The following is a 17728-nucleotide window of genomic DNA, read 5'->3' as shown; positions in this document are numbered from 1 at the left end:
AAGGTGGGAAAGGTCACATGGAAACATGTAGGAACTCAGATTGAGAAATGAGGGATTAACTTCCTGTGTGCAACAGCATATCTGATATCAGCTGCTGAGACATAACTCATGACTTCAAATCTCTCTCACTCTACCCCCATGCTCTCTGTGTTGCCAGTGACTTTCCATCCCATCAGCATTTGGTGTGTGTGTGTGTGTGTGTGTGTGTGTGTGTGTGTGTGTGTGTGTGTGTGTGTGTGTGTGTGTGTGTGTGTGTGTGTGTGTGTGTGTGTGTATTTCTAACACTGCGGAAAAAGGGAAGTGAGGAATGTCACCTTAGATCTCCCTATTAACGCTGAAATAAAATCCTCCTGCACCGCCTTTATGTTCCTCCTGTGCCATGCGTGCTGCAGGTTTACAAACAGTAAACTCTTACATGCGCGGTATAGTGTCTTCACAGTGCACGTAGTGATATGGGCACACAAGTACACAAACATATATGTAAGACATGTCAAATCATTGGAGATTTACTCAAGAGCGCAACTCTCAATATTGATACTGTTTATTACGTATTAAACACATTAAATACTGGGGGAAACGATATATAACAGACAGCAGCAGTGGCTGATAGATACTCAATAAATGTTCAAGTCTCTCCTGCCAATATCTGAATGAGCCGTAGCTCAACATAATAGAGAGTTAGTTGGACTCCTGTGAAAAGTGTAGCTCCCACAGATCTCCACACAGTAAACACCTCCGCTCCATCTATATATAGATGGACTGATTCCTGACACACCGGTGGACATTTTTGATACCAAATACTGACAAGAAGTTAGAGGGGAGGGCAGTGGAGGCATAAGTGAGGCAATGGTCGAGGAAAAAGAGAGGGGAGACATCGAGGATGAAATAGAGGACGTGAGAGAGCATCAGGAGGTGATGAAAGGCCGTGAGGGAGGGGCAGGGGGGAGAAGGGCAGGGTGTGAGGAATGAATGAGCAAGATGGTGCGTGCAAGAGGCAGAGCGGGTCAGTGACGGAGGAGAGACTTTAAATTGTTGCTAGCATGCGGTAATGTTCCTTATAAAAAGGCATAATGTCATTGTTGTCAAGGCACTGGGCCATACATAGTTACACAACAGCTGACTGACCAGTCACACTCATGGTGTTTCACTATTCCTCTGCCAATAAACACCGTTAACATCACCCTCAGGAGCTGGAGGAGCCCAAAGGGACTGGGCACTGATGTGAGTGGGTGAGCTAAATAGAAGCAGCAGTGCAGGATATTTAGGGAGGGTAAAACACACCCTATAAGTCTATTACATGCACAGTGGGGCGGCACTCAAAAGGATTTTCATTATCAATTTATACTCTCTGTTAATCATTTGTCTTAAATATAAAAAGAATAGTGGACTATGTAAATTAAAAGATGTCAAGAACAAAATATGGATCAATTCATGCACGCAGTTAGAAAATCGCTACCAAAACAACTGAATAATACCCAGCGGGCAGCACAGGCTATAAGCCTCTCCTATGCAACAAACCAATGACTTCACCTTACATTAAGAAAACATACAGATGAAGCCATCAGTGGTTAAGTATTAAATACATTTTTTTAAATACAGACTGTACAGAACATTTTGTGCATGTGTCTGTATGCGTTTTGTTCTGAGAAAGCTTCATTTGCTATCCTTCTGAATTACTTATTTGACATGACCAAGCACTTAGAAAAAAAAAATCTGATTCTGAAATGTGTGCACTGATGGCAAGACACACCAAAAACATGTTTTAGAAGTGCTTTGGTCCACAGAAAACACGTGTTCTTGGTGTGCCTGTGGAGATTTTGCAACATGCCCTCTAAACCTGGTGCACTGATGTAAACATGGAAGGAACATGGTATGCAGTACGGTACTCCCAGGAAACCAGCACACACACATACTTACACACACTCACACACCTCAGCTCCACTCAGTGCAGAAGAACAGAGCAATTACATCATCACCCCTCGCCTTAGGGAGCGAGGCATGAGCGCTGACCACTGAGAGACGTGGGGTCATTACATCACTGGCAGCAGCCTGAAGCAAGCCATAAAAGAACGAGGAAGAAAGAGCGGTGGCTGTGTGTCAGGCGGGAACTAGACGGTGTGTGAGGTGATCATCGCTAATGCTCCGTAATGTTGCCCACAGGTTACGAGGAGGGTCAGGCAAAGCTTGACGCAATGCAGTGACACACATCCCCCCGGGCCTTTACTCCGTACCGAGCATTGTTATGTCACATTATAATGCCATATGTGACACACAAAGTGATTTTATAATAACATTCCATTATCATCAATACTGGAGTTTACATTCCAACTCAAAACTGGAATGTGCAGGTGACGTTTTGTTGCACAAACACGTGTTTTATAACTGTGGGCCTATTGATAACCCCTCTTACTTCCATATTTCTGTACATTTACATGCACGTTTACCCTTGGTTCTTCATATTACTATGCCAATAAATGATACTGCCCTCTAAATAAGCAACTCTAAATCATTTTAAAGGCAGAGACAACACTGACCTCATGCCATTGTGGAAAAGTGGGAGTCTGAGTGGGCAGTGCAGCTTCAAAACTGGATGTGCTATTATGAATGATTTGACTACCTCTTAGTCATAAGGGACTAGCAGATCAATACGGCATGTACTCAAAAAACACAGTTAGCGTTTTTTTCCAGTGCTTTTGTAAAAGCAGGTATATAAAAAAAAACATTATTCTAACAAGTTCACTGTCGAACACATGAGGACAAGATAGAGTGAATCAGAACTGTATCTGTAAATCCAAACTGAAAACATAAAACAGGTCCTAAATAGATACTTATGATGCCCAAATGTATGATCATGAAGAAACATGAGATCACGTACTATCGGGTGGCTCAATTACCAGATTTTGGACAACAAGTAATATATTTATATCAGGCTTTGAATAAACCAAGAATAATATCAATCATAGTCTTGTAGAATTACTATGATCCTAATGCCAGCATCAAGTTGGTCAGTGACCAAAATGGATTCAGTAATGCCACAATCTCTATTGATCCAAACATAAAACCGAAGAGATCCCACTAATGTTTAATCATGCATGCTCGGATAATGAAAGTCACTTTATTTAGGTTTATTTCAGATTATCACAACTCCATACAGAGACAGCAGGATCAATCCTAACTTCAAGACTATAACATAATCCTGAGAGTTCATGACAAGGACAGAGGCTTACAGAGAGGCAGAAGAGGGTCACCGAATGCTGACTGTCTTGAGAAAAAGCAGGTGTAAATAAGGCGGGGGACGAGGACAGAACAGGTAAAAATAGGATTTTGACAATATACATGCATGAAACTGAAAGAAACATTTATGACAAATACAGGTATAAACCGAGGAAGGAGAAAGACGTCAAAATGGTCATCATCATGCAGGGCTCCAGCTGTCCTCATCCAAGCCCTCCTCCCTCCCTTATATCTTCCTATCAGTGCTGTACAGATTGTCTTAATGGAAGTGACCTCCATCTGAGACAGTTGAGTGGCCCAAACCTGATTAGTTATTTACCTCACTTCCATCTCTCCTTTCGCACTGTGGCGCCTCAATTCTTCCTTTACGTCTTCCCTCCTCTCTGCCAAATTATGCCTCGGTCCTGCTATAGTGATGGTAATTTATTGTGTCATTTTAACGAGAAAATAGTCCCTCTGGATTTATCGATTTGACAAGTGAGGGTAGCAGGGAAACGTGCACAACCGTGGCAAGCCTTTAATCAAGCGTGGTGATATCTAAGTGCTTTTAAGAGCTCCTCATGCCTTTGCTACACGTGAGGATGTACACATCTTCACAGTGGGCCCCCTGATGTAACTGCCTATCTGTGCATGTGTCCTCCAAGTCCTCCAGGAGGGGTGCGATATATTGGCTTCTAATTGGTTTATATCAGTGTGCAGAAAGCGGTGTGCACTGGTGTTGCCTGCTGCAGTGCAACGCAGGAGAGAGGCAAGAGAAGATATTTTATATATCAGACTCCAGAGTGTCTGAGCCCACTCACGCCTGTGCTGTAGGTGTGCCTATGACGCACACTGAAAAAGTGAGGCTCTGTCCGTCAGGGTTAGGGTTAGGGTCTGTATGTCATACTCCTCACGTTGTTTTGACAAGCGTGGCTAAATTAAAAAAAAGATCTCCAGCTATAATTAAGTTGTCTGTATACTGTAGTTTTAAACAGGAATTACATAGTAAAACACGGAGGTTTTGATGAGTAAAGATCTCAAAACACACACATTTCTGACACACACAAACTCACGTGCCATAAACATGGCTCACATTGGGAGAACAAAATAGACCACCAAATCCCTCTATATTTCTGTTCAGGTATTACAGTTACAACAAAAGCTTTGAAAGCTGTAAGAGTAAATACATCTGTGTATAGCTCATCCTGATGATGAACAAAAAAACATGTTACTGAAAAAGATTTATTTGAAACATCCAAAATCAGTTTTTCATCATTTGAAAGCTTGTGTTCTTTTGATCACGAAATAATAAATAAAACAAATCACTGTAATGAACAGCTCTAAAGCAGCACACTCTTTAGAATCATCACTGGGCAAATCAATATTTAATATAGAAATGATGAAGAGATACATTTGTATATCTAAATCAATCCACCAGCTTTTAGCTCTTAAGCCCATTGCTTTAGATTTAGCTCAATTCACATACAGGTCTACTCTATGTTTAGCAGTCACAACACCGTGTTCCTGCTTCACATGTATTACTGAGCAGCAGGGTCTTTTAGAATCAGGTACTGCAGGTAATGCTTGGTGCTCCAGAACTGATTCTATTTGTAAGGGATTGAGGACACCTTGTGGACAAGTTGGGAAATTTCACTCCAAAGCCCAACTTTCTTGAGCAATAAATTGTCGCTTTGCTAAAAGATTATGGCAAACTAAGCTCATCTTCCCTTCACAGAGAGAATACAGAATATGTTGTATGATTATATACCACAAAGGATATACTAGGATTTTTCTTTCAATGCATCTTGTACATCAGTTAAGCAACCAGAATCTAGTGTAATATGTCTCAAAAGATAAAGAGGGACGAGTATTGATGTTTACGATTTTCTTCGGTATCGACTGAACTGTGTCTTTTTTAAAGACTACAAACATCTGTCCATTTCCCAAAAATGTAAAGATAGTAAGTTAACATTGGCATGTAAAAAGTGTAGCTACTTTGTCAAACAAAATGTGTTTAACACATAAACAAGTTTTCATGTCAGGCAACATATCTAACAAACAATTATTATGATTATGGCTCATAATAAATCTGGTGATGCATTGCCAACAGAAATTCGTATTTTTAGATAATAACACATACAGTACAGGTGTCAAATCAGTAAATACTTTATAGAAATAAAAGTACTACGGCCTTTTCTACTACACCAACCAGAAGGAAGAGTCTATATCAATGGCTGCCTAGGAGTTTTTTTTTTAATTATAGTGATGCTAATGACAGCATTGACAGCCATACTAAATTAATTCAACTCTCATGACAGACGGTCACGGACACTTTTTCCTTTGACACCAGAACCAAGAGAGACGACAGGAAGAGGGCTCAGAGCAACAACAGCTATTAGCTTGACTCTAACAGGGAAACCCCAAAGTGGTGACAGTAGTCCAGAAGGATTTAGAGTGATGTATACACTTTGTACCTCATACAATCAGAATAACAAAGCCACTCACCAAGTATTAGTATAGAGTCTTCTTGCTTGACGTGTTTTTCCAGAAGGTGCTTGAATTTGGAAAAGCAGCCCAACCAGTCAAAACTCTGCTCCGTCTTGTATCTTTCATCCCAGTAGTCAACGTCGTTGTACCTGGAGTTGTCATCCGGCAGGTAGTCCATATTCTCTGTGATGTAACAATGAAAACAAAGACATCAGAATAGAATCAATTTCAGAAAAGGAAGAACTGCTTTTACTGTGTACATCTACCTGTTTCAATGCCAGGCTGTCAATTTCCCTTTGCTTTCCCTTTTAGGTCAAATGTGAAGATACCGCCCAAATGCCAAGAGGTCTATAACATAACCAAATAACAATTCAGTTTGTGATTCAACTCAATTCCAAACACTTTATTCTTAGAGGCTAGATAAGACATGTGTCTGTAGCCTACATGGTATATCCCATTATTCAAAGAACTACTGATCTATGCAAGATGAAAATTGAAGCCAGAAGCAGAGTAGTAGCCTACAGTAACATAATAAACAAACAAAAACATTATAACATTTCTTTTTTTAAAGGAGCTGTACAGAGTGTACCATTGACAATGATATAAGAAGATAATATTAGTCCAAAATGTAAGCTGTAAATATTTAGACCATAATAATGATCTATCCTCTATTATTATAGGCTTCACTGTTCTGACCACTTTCTTATCTGCAGGTTTTTTTAAGCAAGGCGTTATTGTGATAGCGAATTACTTATAGGCTATTGACAGTGCTTACTCACAGTAGTTTACGTTGTATTCTATGTGAATGGTTTATGTATCGTAACATCTGTGATAGTTGTTTGTTTTAGCTGCCTGCAAAAGTTATGGCTATCCTTTTCCTAAATACTTCAGTTTGTGATATGTTTTGGCTATTATTACTCGCTTGACTGTAGGATCGAAGCTGCATTGCTTGCTACACACACGCTACAAATGCAGCTAACCTTTCCTCCAACCACCTTTTATTCATAGTGGTAGCAGTAAATCATATTTTACCTGACACAAACACATAATTGTTTCTCTGTAAGGTTCACTGGGAGTTAATCCTCTCTCCGGTTGCTTCGTAAAGTTTCACCATTCAACTAGTTAGCTTTATCTAGTGAGGTCTGAAATGAAATGGGTCTTTATGCCGCGGTGCTAAAGTAAGTGTAGTGAGATAAGATAGTGAAACGAGCACAAACGTTAGCAATTTAAGCATGCGTTAACACAATAAACCGAAACTTTAGGGTTGTGTTGTCGTTTTGAACTCCCTCGCTGTACACTATCTTTGAAATGGTCCTGCCCCGGTGCATGGCACTGCGCATGCGTACTTTATATCGCAGGCAGTTCAATTCAAATGGTTTCTCAATAAAGTTGATTTAAAACTGTAACACATCTTATAAATAATATTTTTTGGATTACATAGTATTATTTGGTTACTTACGAGTTCCTCGTTTCCACCAGTGACTCTTGAATCAGTAAAAACGCCGGGGCGTAACTGTGCCGAAATCCACGTGTTGTAGTTTCCCAACCTTAAAGCTACAGTGCTGCAGACAGTGAGGGTGCGCATTTACTAAGCATCCGCAACAGAATGAAACATGGTGAGAAATTAAAGGGAGTTCAAGTTCACAGTCTTTAGAGGAATTATTAGTTTGAACTGAAGTAAGAACATGTTAAATCATTTATGGTTCAGAGAAGGAGGGGCATTGTAATTTACAACTCATTCCATAAGATGCTTCAAATAATAGCCTACTCCATGTAAAATCAACCAGATCTACCTAATTTGGTGAGATAGAATTGTTGTAAAATCCATGTCAATGAATTGAGTCGACAATGTATTGCCTTTAAAAACCAATGTTCTCTAACAAATCAATGCAAAACTGTATTGATGTTTTTGGTGGAAAACTTCTTGAGTGTTTCCAATTGCTTCCATATAATTTTATAAATGAATCCTAATCAATGCAGCATTGTCTAACATTTTAGTCCACCTTATATTTTATATGTTTATTTTTCCAATAGCTTCCAAACCATGTGGTATTTCATAACAATAACCAAACAATGGTCTTTCTATTTTATCTGATATTAAAGAGTGGACGCAGCTAAATGTATTGGCTCACATTGGCAATCACAAACCTGTACCCCATCCTCCCATCCTCCACAGCTTTTACATCTGCAACATGGAGATGCCTTACAATCTGGTTCTGTATTGGTATTGGGGCTCCCATAGACCCACAAGGCCAAACGGTGGAAGGTGATCCCCCTTGGTCAAAACCTCCAGTCAAGATATTATTGTAGTTTCCTCCGTGTGACTGTAGATGGCAGAAAAGACCATGCAGGGAGTGTGTCCACAGGGTTACTAACACTGGTGGAATTTAGCCTGTAGAGTGGCATACAGAGAAATCCCCAACCAACTGCACCAGAGAAGAAATACCTCAATCTTGTTTCAAACAAGACTTTAAAGTTGTGTGCCTCTCAATAGCTCTTCTCTCCTCTCCTATGATGGTCAAGTAACTGAGGCCCTGATCCTCGAATGCCCTCTTCTTTGAAAAAAAACGTCTGTCACATAAAATACAGCTTTCAGACTCCATCAGCTGCGCTTAACTTTAACACAATGATCATTTATCATGATGATAACTATGCTTTACTGCAAAGACATCTGAAGGATGTCGTATTTTGTGCGCTTTAGCAATGTGGGGCATCGTGCTATTTTCATAAAACCATGGTTTTAGTTAGTAATTTTAACAAATATGGAATCGCTTATGACAAAAACAACATTCGACACTTACACGATTAGACAGGCCCAAGATTGGAAGAAGTGTAATTTGAAAGTTACATCAACAACTTTGAAAACATTTTACATGACTACAAGAAAATAACACACTTTCCGTTGTAAAGATGAGACTGCAACTCTATTGAATATTGGGGGAACATAAATGCCAGCAATAAACACATATTGGCAATGTATTGTAAAAAAAAAAAGAAGCTTTAAAGCTTGTAGTATAAGAACAATCTGAAATATCAGATGTAGAGCTGTCTTCCTTCTTTGAATATAATGGTCATGATCATTTAAAGGCACTCGTCTTCTGGTGCTCTAAAAGCCAAAAAAAACTCAACAACAATGTATCTTTCCAGAAATAATGACCCAGCTACTCAAGAAGAGAAAGACACCTTGTTGTGAACAGCTTCATGTTGGAACTTTCTTTCTCTCTTCCACCAACCATATCAAGAAAGAAAGAAAAAGACACAAAAAGCCACAGTTTTTTTTACATGAAATAAACAAAGGTTTATTTTGCAGGAAAGTAACGTCATGAATCCCCCTGTATAGATGGTAGTATCACACTGCTGTTTTTAAGGGATCACATTTTTTGGATATTGTTCATTAGTGCTGTAGGAAATTCCCTGATAACTCAACAATGTTCATTCTATTTTATTATCTGACATTAAAAAGTTGTCTGCAGCTAAAGTTATTGGCTCACATTGGCAATCACACTAGAAAACCTGTTCCATCTATTGTTAGAAAGTACAGTGGTGTGGAGATAAAATGCAATGCATCTTCATCAATGACAGTTGCTTTTTCTGTGTCAAAGCAACCTAAATGGCTCATAAATGGCTGCGCTGCCTCCCCTGAGAGAGGCTAATCCTGCATCCTTCTAACAGCTCATAGAGGGAAGCTATTCTGCCTGCAGTGCATCAAGTGCCAAACTGAAAAACGTTATGCATATCCCTCCATGTCACCCTCACTGAACTGTAATAAACCGTAATTCTCTAAACTTATATAGGTGTGCAGTCGTTTATTGCTAATCCACTATTAAGGAGGAGTGTCAGTTATCTCGGTAGAATCAAAGCACTTCACATTTCCTTCATCCTTTTCTAATACTATATGAAAAGGCAGACTACACTTGTTTATAAAAAAAAATAGGCATAATGTTGAGGATCATTTGGTGGCTCAATGAAACTAAATATGCTAATAGTGTCAAGCTTTAGAGTCCACATTTCTTTGTTATGTTCTAAAAATGCTTTTACCTAAACAGTAAAATACTGTAGGTCATTCCCCATGCCTTCGAAAACAATCCACACGAGCGACTGAACTGCCACCACTACGGTTCTATTTCTCGCATCTCATTTCATCACATCTCATATCATTCAAACAATCCCTCAAAACGTAACTCTTGCCTTCAACTCCTAATCCTCTAACGGTACCCCTCGCATTCAACCTAGTTTAGCACTTTTTACTTTTGTTGTCATTTTTTCTTCTTTACTTGCTTGTAAAGCACTTTGAGCACCAGGAAAAGCGCTATATACATTTAATGTATTATTATTATTACTATTATTATTTACTTTCAGGCAAATAAGCGAAAAATCATTTCTTCTAACAAGAAATGGTGTTGCAATAAAGTTACAGTCCTCTCTACACTGGAATTATTTTTAAATGGTTTGTTAAGTGTTTCTAGATTGTTGTTTTTCCATATCTGATGTGCTTTTTGTAACTTTTTTTGTCGTCACGGCATAAAGAAAATGTAAATCCCAGGAACCTACATGGGGGTCCAAAAGGCAATAGTGCTCTGAGCCCTACATGAGCTAACCTGCAATGAATTATTGGGTAATGTCATGATGGGCAATTCAAGCATTTTGTGTAGCACAGGTGTAACTAACAACATTAACAATGTACTGTATCTGTTCTAGCCAAGTGATCCAGTTAGCCATGACAGTGAGACAGTGAGCCTGAATGAAAAATAAAACGGAGGTAGTTTATGGAATTCAACCTTCATTTATTTCATTATCTCGACTTTTACTGTCGAGTTTCAAAATGTCTTCTATTTGCCATTGTTGTTCTTTTTCAAGATAATCTACTGTTCTAAATTGCAGTATGGCTGTCATGTGTACATAGTGCACTGCAGTCTGATTCACAGCTTAAAGCAGGCAATTGCATACATTTTTGAAAAAATACCAAAAAAACCTTATAAATACTTGAAGCATCAGACTGAAGCCAATGACCTCCAGGTGTAGCAGGTTGATACAATAAATGGCAAAGAGTGACTTGAGAAATATTTGAAGCATTTCAAAAAATATTCTCCACACACTCTCCTGCTGGGTTCGTCAGGTTTGCTGAGTGTGTTGAATTGAAGTCTACCAACCCATACTGTAAACTGTAGGTTTGCCGCGGCATCATAATTATGTAACCCTCATGCTGGCACCAGTCAGAGTAATACCAGTGATTAAAAGTGGAGCAGCAATAAAACATATTCCTGAACCATTTTAATTGCACAATAGAAAAGCAAAACATAATAATAATTTCAATCCGATGTTTGGGCTACACTCTGGACCTAATTGGAGATACAGGGAATCATTTGCCACAAATTCCTCTGCATAGTGGAGGCACTATCGCAGACCACGTGAGAGGAATATTCAATGACGGTCCCCGGCAGACCGGTTCATCTCCTGGCACTCCTCTGCTGCTGACATGGACTGCTGGACACTGTATTCTCTCAGCTCCCCACTAACGGACGCGGAGGGAGGGCGATACTCTTTCTGAATGTAATCTGTCGTTTTTTCCTCTTCTTTTTCTGTTATTTTTTCTTTGATTTCTTCTACAAGTCGCACAGTTAGGGGAGGGGATGGCTTGGCCGTGCATCAGCAGAGTGTGCTGCCTGGCTCGCTTCTGGAACCAGTTCGACAAATCGGACCTCTCCGTCCCGCTCACCATCCAGAACTACTCGGACATCCCGGATCATGAGGTGCGCTCCATCACCAAACAGGTCTCCGCCTCGGAGCGCGCACCCGGGAATAAGTACGCTACCCCGGACCCGCGTGGCCCCTCTCATGCGCCCAGAGATGGCCCGGGGACCCGAGGATCCCTCAAGGCACGGAAGGAGCAAAGTTACAAGCCCCGGGAGGAGTATCACCCACCCGGAGTGCCTTTCAACAGTGTGACCCAGTACAAGCAGGATTTCAAACCTTGGCCCATTCCCAGGAAGGAGAATTTCCCTTGGATTAGTAACGGGGGCAGCAGGGCAGACAGTGCTCCGGACAGCCCGGAGAACGGGTACCACAGCCAGGCACACCCGGGGGAGGGCGAGGAGCGGGGCAGGGGGCAGAGGGGGGCAGACCCCCAGGGGGTGGAGGAGAGCAAAACCAGCTCCTACAGGTAGGACATGTCCGCCTCTGGTTGCAGCACTTGTCGCTGTCCTCTGTGTGAATGCTGGTGCTTGCTTTGATGCCTAATTAGATGTGTGTGTTTTAAAATTCATTGACTTCCATGGTCGACCCAGCAAGCTGTGGAGGTCATCAATTATTCTCTTTGGTTGGATGTTGCATTTGATTTCAGGTTATGTAGACATCTCCTTTCCTATCAATTACAACTTCCATCAAATAATGTTAGCTTTATGTTTACCAAGGGTTTTAGCCTTTTTAGATACAAAAAAAATGTAAAACTGTGCAGTATACTTCACAATAAAAAAATATATTTGAAAATATTGGATTATTGTTTTGTTGATCATCTTGCAATCACTCAGTTTTTGTACAATCCCTTGGTTGGTCCAGACCCCTATAAGTTATATAAATAACCCATAGTAGGCCTACCAACATTTTCAATATGACCATGTGTTATAGAAACACATTTAAAAATGCAATAGAATAGATCGAATGGGAGGGATGAAACCCTCTTAAATTGTCACACATACATCCACTCAGCGCACACAGTGAAATTTGACCTCTGCATTTAACCCAAGTAGTAGGAGCAGTGGTATTTCACTGCTTTCAAGCATCAAATACATTGAGTCACTTCAAACAATGCAAATTGATAGCATATCTCACTGCCTGGTTGATGTCAGTTAAACCTAGACTTTAGGAAGCTTTTGCACCAAGCTTTAGGAGACTTTACAAGACAACTTTTTTCACGATATGCATTATGCACTCCCCATGACAAATAAACTTATCTTTAGGTATGAAGCTGGTATGATCACCCTTTAAGTTACTCTCAGACAAACTTTTGCCTCTTCCTCCAGGCAAGAGTACAGGCAGTGGACCGGGGTGAGACCAGCCAAAAGTGCGAGGAAAAATCCTTCAACTCAGTACTCCAGCCCGGGGACAGAGGCCACTAACGTCCCACGTGAGACTAGCTACCAGGCTGCCTACAGTGGGGACGTCCCGTCTATAGGGCTGCATCATAAGGAGCAAAATATCACATCTGCTGCCCCCAACGTACACCCTGCTGGTGGCCCCCAGCACATCCCCACTGCCCTGCCAGCTGGTGGTTCACCCACCCCCTCCAGCCTCCACCTGAGCGAGGCAGAGGTAAGCAAAGACAGAAATGTTAGTACAATTGTGTGTTTTCACGATATATTAAAGCAAAAGCGGCCGCCAGTTTGTGTGGAGGAGCCATGCAACGTACAAAGGGCTCATTGGAGGAGCTACAGGTTTGAATTGCAGCATGCAGCATCCTCCCTAAATTCAGCTTCTCCCGTCTCCCTGGTGGCCTGTTGCTGATGGGGCGCTTCAGAAAAGTGATACAGCATCCTGTCCTAAAGCAGCTCAAAGTGACCCAGCAGTTTAAACAGGCCATGTGCTCTGTTAGGTAACAGACTGTTGGTGCTACACATATTACTTTGACCTAAAAAGAAAAGGCTTGATTAGAACAAAAAGTGAATGGCTAATAGTTCTAATTTTGTTACACTTTGGTCAGAAAACAAAGAAACCTGTAGACAAGTGTAAAGACATTGGTCTACATGGGAGTCTAAATCATGAACGGGCAATGTTTTTTTGGACCTGCAGCGATACTAAAATATAGTAAAAATACACATAATGTTGAAGAAATGTAACTGAGTTATTTTGAAAAAGTGTCCTTAATATGGCCAGGGGCAGAATGTCAAAGGTTAAAGAATCGACCAAATATTCACACGATTTCACATTTCGCCCCAGTTCTTTTGCTCTCAGGAAAGGCAGGAGGTCTGGGACAGAAAGAAGCAGATGTTGGACAGAAGCATAACTCAACAGGGCAAGAGGATTTGCTCAGGATGCTGAATATTCATCAGTTCAGTCAGGTTGTTTCAGATTATCGTAGGATAAACTGTCTGAGGGGACACGACCCCCTTTCCTCCGTCCCCTCCCTGTGATGTTGCTCAGGTCAGCTGTTTTGCGTGACAGTAAGTGAGACAGATTTTGGGAATCTCCAGAGGTTTAGTGCCATCCCTCTTCCCGCCCACACATCACGGCGCCATCTGCCAGTGGGGATCTGGTCTAGGTCGGGTCTGTCTGGTCTCTCTGCTGCACACTGTGTAGCAATACATCTCACACTGAAGGGTTAGAACATGTGTTTGTGGGACAAATCTATGTTTGGCGGGTCCTAGCGACACTAAGGTCATGATGTCCTTGATATTTGGGAGTTATAGGAACCTGGGGAAGTTTACAGGCTACTTTAGAGGATGTTTTGAAGGCATGTTCCAACATTTTGAAGCCTCAATTAACATTTAGCTAAGAAATAATACAAATGTGATTAACACATTTTATTTTAGCAATGTGCAGAATACAAGCCTGTGAAAGTAATCAATCTCAGAATGTGTGTTCCTTCATAGACAGGCTACATAAACAACATAAAAAAACAATTGCATTATCTTAAAAAAATGCATTGTTTCAAACCTTTAAACATGGCTGTTTTTCTTCGCAACTGACATTTTGGAAACCGTTTTATTAGGTCAGAGACATTAATTTGACTGATGATATAACTGAATTTAAATTAATACAAGAAATTAAAATAACAATGTTATACATTGGAGTTTTATCAAGGGGGAATTGGACTTCTGCAACTTCCTGAGGTTAGACAATAATGATGCAGAAGAGAGAAAGTTAAGTGGTTATTTGCACATTTCTTTTTGAAATAATGACTACTGCTGAGCGTTTTTGTCCCTCATTATGCTGTGTGATGGTGAAGAGTTCGAACTGAGAGATGTCAATTGTAGGACACAGGCTCTATTAATAACACCGGCCCAGTTGGAGAGAGAGTTCATGGCATTAAGAAGGGATGTGCTGCTGGCAGTGTGATCAGCTGTGCAAACTGCACTTAATATTACACACACTAAACCCCAAGCACACACATACAGATACGGCATTGAAACATGTGCAGTTTCAGTGCCTTTTCATCAGCTGTACCACAATCTGCCAGTACACCAGCCTGGCAGCAAATCAAGTTGAACTTAGATAATCCACCCCGGTCACCACAGGCCCACACACTGCCGACTCATTATTGACTCAGCAGCCCCCCGCAGAGGTGTCTGACCAAGCATTACACATCCCACTCCAGTATGCATTACGCTGGGTCATGGCACTCTGCTGGTATTTGTCTCTGAGGGCATTCTCCCTTTGTGATGCCATTCTGTAAAATACACTAAACCCAACTGTGTTATCACCAGCAGGCGACGCTTCCCCATTTAGCGTGGAGCATGCAGACTGTATCTATTCATTAAAAGATGTAATGGTTAAGTACCAAATAAGCTGCTGAAATCAGAATAAATCTGCTCTTAATGATAAAGGAGTTGGGCAGCCATGAAATTCTCATTATTGCTCAAATCAATCTGTCAAATTGTTTGCTCCCCCACCTAAAACACATTCAAATCCATCTCCACGGATAAGAGCCATCTCTAATTTCATGACACACAGCCAGCAGACAAATGAGTGATTAGGACACGCTTTTCATGATGAGACACCTTTTCTCTTGCACTCATTGAACCCCCCCCCCCCCCCCCCCCCCCCCCCAGTGAGAGGTTGCTGCGATCACTCACATGAGAGAAGGAACGTCTGTTAAACCTGAGTCTCGGCTCTGTCCCACTTGTCACGCTGCACAGAAGTGTGTTTTCGGAATCTGCTATACAAGGCAAACAGATTTGCAAGGATGGGCTTTTTAATCCGGTGTGTGTGTGTGTGGTGTGTGTGTGTGTATGTGTATGTGTGCATGTGCATGTGCGTGTGTGTGTGTGTGTGTGTGTCAGAGATGAGCAACACAAAACCGCTGGATGGTGAACACATTTAGCATGCAGAGAAGAAACTCTTGTTATTACATTCTTGGTTGTTGCATAGTCAGCTTATGGCAGCAGCCCCCTGGATTTAAGTTTGTATTCTTAAAGCTCACTGGCTGCCCTGCTTAACTTCTGAACACAATGCATAGCAGTGCTGTGTTTTGGTGAGGCAGTAACACAGTGCACAGATGAGATGGAAAGGCTGCTCACAATAGCTTTAAATCTCGAGCTATCCCCCAATCCGGGCTTTTTCTCTGTTTTCTCTCCCCTTGTCTTTCACTTGGACCTCTTCCCTTTTCCCACGCTGCCTGGGACTACAGAGGGAGAGTCTGTTCCAAGCTGGCAGGGAGCGAGCAGAGAATTGTGTTAAAGAGCAGAGGAAAGGCAAGAGAAGGTTGAGGGAAAAGAGATAAAGCTATGGGGGAAAAGGATGACGACAGAAGAACGATATGCAGCATGTGAAAGATAGGTGATGAGAGAATGGGAAAGGGAGGGAAGTGGGGGAGGGGGGGTGTAGCTGGAGAGCACAATTTGATGGATTATCTGTTAAAGTGCAATGTTGCACAGGGATGCAGTCTTCTTTGGCACAAATCTAATTTAGGAGAGAGGCAGACCTGGCTGCTACACAGAGCAGAAAAGCCGGAGTGTGTGTGTGTGTGTGTGTGTGTGTGTGTGTGTGTGTGTGTGAGAGAGGGGAGGAGGTGAATACACTCACACACCAAAGCGACTTGCCGAACAACATGAGCTGCCTTTCCTGCCACCCACTGAGCTGTGAAGTCACATTCAAAGTGCTGCCGGGACAGCAGAAGAAGAAGAGAAAAAGAAAGAACATATTTAAAGGCAACTTTTTGGCCAGGGTTTTAAAAGAGCTGCCATCAGCAGAACTGAGCAGCACTAAGCAGGAAACAGCAACAGTCCGGACTGCTAGCACTCTGACAGTAGACCTGATTCATCTTGACAGCACAGTCAAAAGCAGTCTCCTCTCATTTCATGGGTCCAGTGAAGGCACCACAGCTGCTGCCCTCTCTGCTTTAATGTCTCTGATAACCTTAATAGCTGCTGTAATACCTGCATCTCTCTCTCTGTCTCTCGCCCATGTCTCAGGATCATCTGGTGAGGACCAAGTTCCCTCCAAACTCTTCAGCTCTCTTTCAAAGCGGGCCGAGGGTCTTCAACATCTGACAGCTGCTCCGATTTCCAACCGTTCCTCTTTGATCATTTTAAGAAATCAAGGGGAATGATTTGAGTCCATTCCACAACACAAGAATCTATGCAAGGGAATGTATAATGTTGTGAATCCTGTGGAGCTGCAGTGCCACGACCCGAGTGGAGACAGACAGACAGACCCTTTTACACTCCTACGACCCCTGTTGCTATGAAAAATAATATGCATGTTAGAACGTTTTTTTTGCGGTTATAGATGCACAAGAAACTGGCTGCTGTGTGTGTGTGTGTGTGTGTGTGTGTGTGTGTGTGTGTGTGTGTGTGTGCACCTGCTGATTTGTCCTTTAGTTGTACATAATGTTGGGTCTGCTACAGTAACGAATGACATCACTAAGTGTGTATGCTTACGAGTACTTTCTTGCCCTTTTGGTGTTCTGCTAGAAAACAAGTTATTTATTTCCCTAGTTAGTTTACCATTTTGAGAAAGTATTGTTCAGTCTATTATTTTGTAAATCTATTGTTAAAGAAAAAAATGATGTAAGTGAAATTACAATAAAAGAATATAAGGTTATTAGCACTTTCTATGAGATGTCACTCGGCTCTTTTTTAGGCCCAGTTTAAATAAGTAGTAGGGGTCCCTGCTCTGTCTCTTTCAGGTGAAGGGGTCTTTGGCCTGAAAAACACCATGGACCCCTTATTAAACGAAAAGTATGAATAGAGTTCTGATTGCAGTTAACCACTGTTATACCAAAGGTCAGGTAATGTGGGAGTGAAAGGGTTTTCGTGTGTCATACTTGAATAAAAAATGAAATGTTCTGTAAAATGTAAGGAAAAATCAAACT

The 17728-nt window shown here is 41.4% G+C and overlaps 2 protein-coding genes across 5 annotated transcripts in view; one reads left to right on the top strand and one right to left on the bottom strand.

Annotated features, from left to right (window-relative positions):
• Nucleotides 1-7247, bottom strand: part of ece2a (endothelin converting enzyme 2a) — a 91860-nt gene extending 84613 nt beyond the window's left edge. The window contains exons 1-3 of one of the 4 annotated variants that reach the window (XM_034195944.1): nt 7160-7217; nt 5967-6048; nt 5719-5883 (exon numbers count right to left, since the gene is read on the bottom strand). In XM_034195944.1, the coding sequence (XP_034051835.1) occupies nt 5719-5878 (160 nt within the window). In that variant the 5' untranslated portion in view covers nt 5879-5883; nt 5967-6048; nt 7160-7217. Of the gene's footprint in view, nt 1-5718; nt 5884-5966; nt 6049-6732; nt 6994-7159 lie in introns of those variants that run through there. The other 3 variants (XM_034195945.1, XM_034195942.1, XM_034195946.1) reach the window with 3 other exon arrangements.
• A 3764-nt stretch (nt 7248-11011) lies between these two features.
• map6d1 (MAP6 domain containing 1) lies at nt 11012-17468 on the top strand. The gene is made up of 3 exons (XM_034196106.1): nt 11012-11860; nt 12720-13008; nt 16827-17468. The coding sequence occupies exons 1-3, from the start codon at nt 11331-11333 to the stop codon at nt 16902-16904; spliced, it is 897 nt and encodes a 298-aa protein (XP_034051997.1). The 5' UTR covers nt 11012-11330; the 3' UTR covers nt 16905-17468.
• The last annotated feature ends 260 nt before the right edge of the window (nt 17469-17728 follow it).

Source organism: Gymnodraco acuticeps, unplaced genomic scaffold (genome assembly GCF_902827175.1).
Source record: "Gymnodraco acuticeps unplaced genomic scaffold, fGymAcu1.1, whole genome shotgun sequence".
Lineage (NCBI taxonomy): Eukaryota > Metazoa > Chordata > Actinopteri > Perciformes > Bathydraconidae > Gymnodraco > Gymnodraco acuticeps.
The sequence above is the reverse complement of the archived record's forward strand: the minus strand, read 5'-3'. Positions and strand labels throughout refer to the sequence as shown.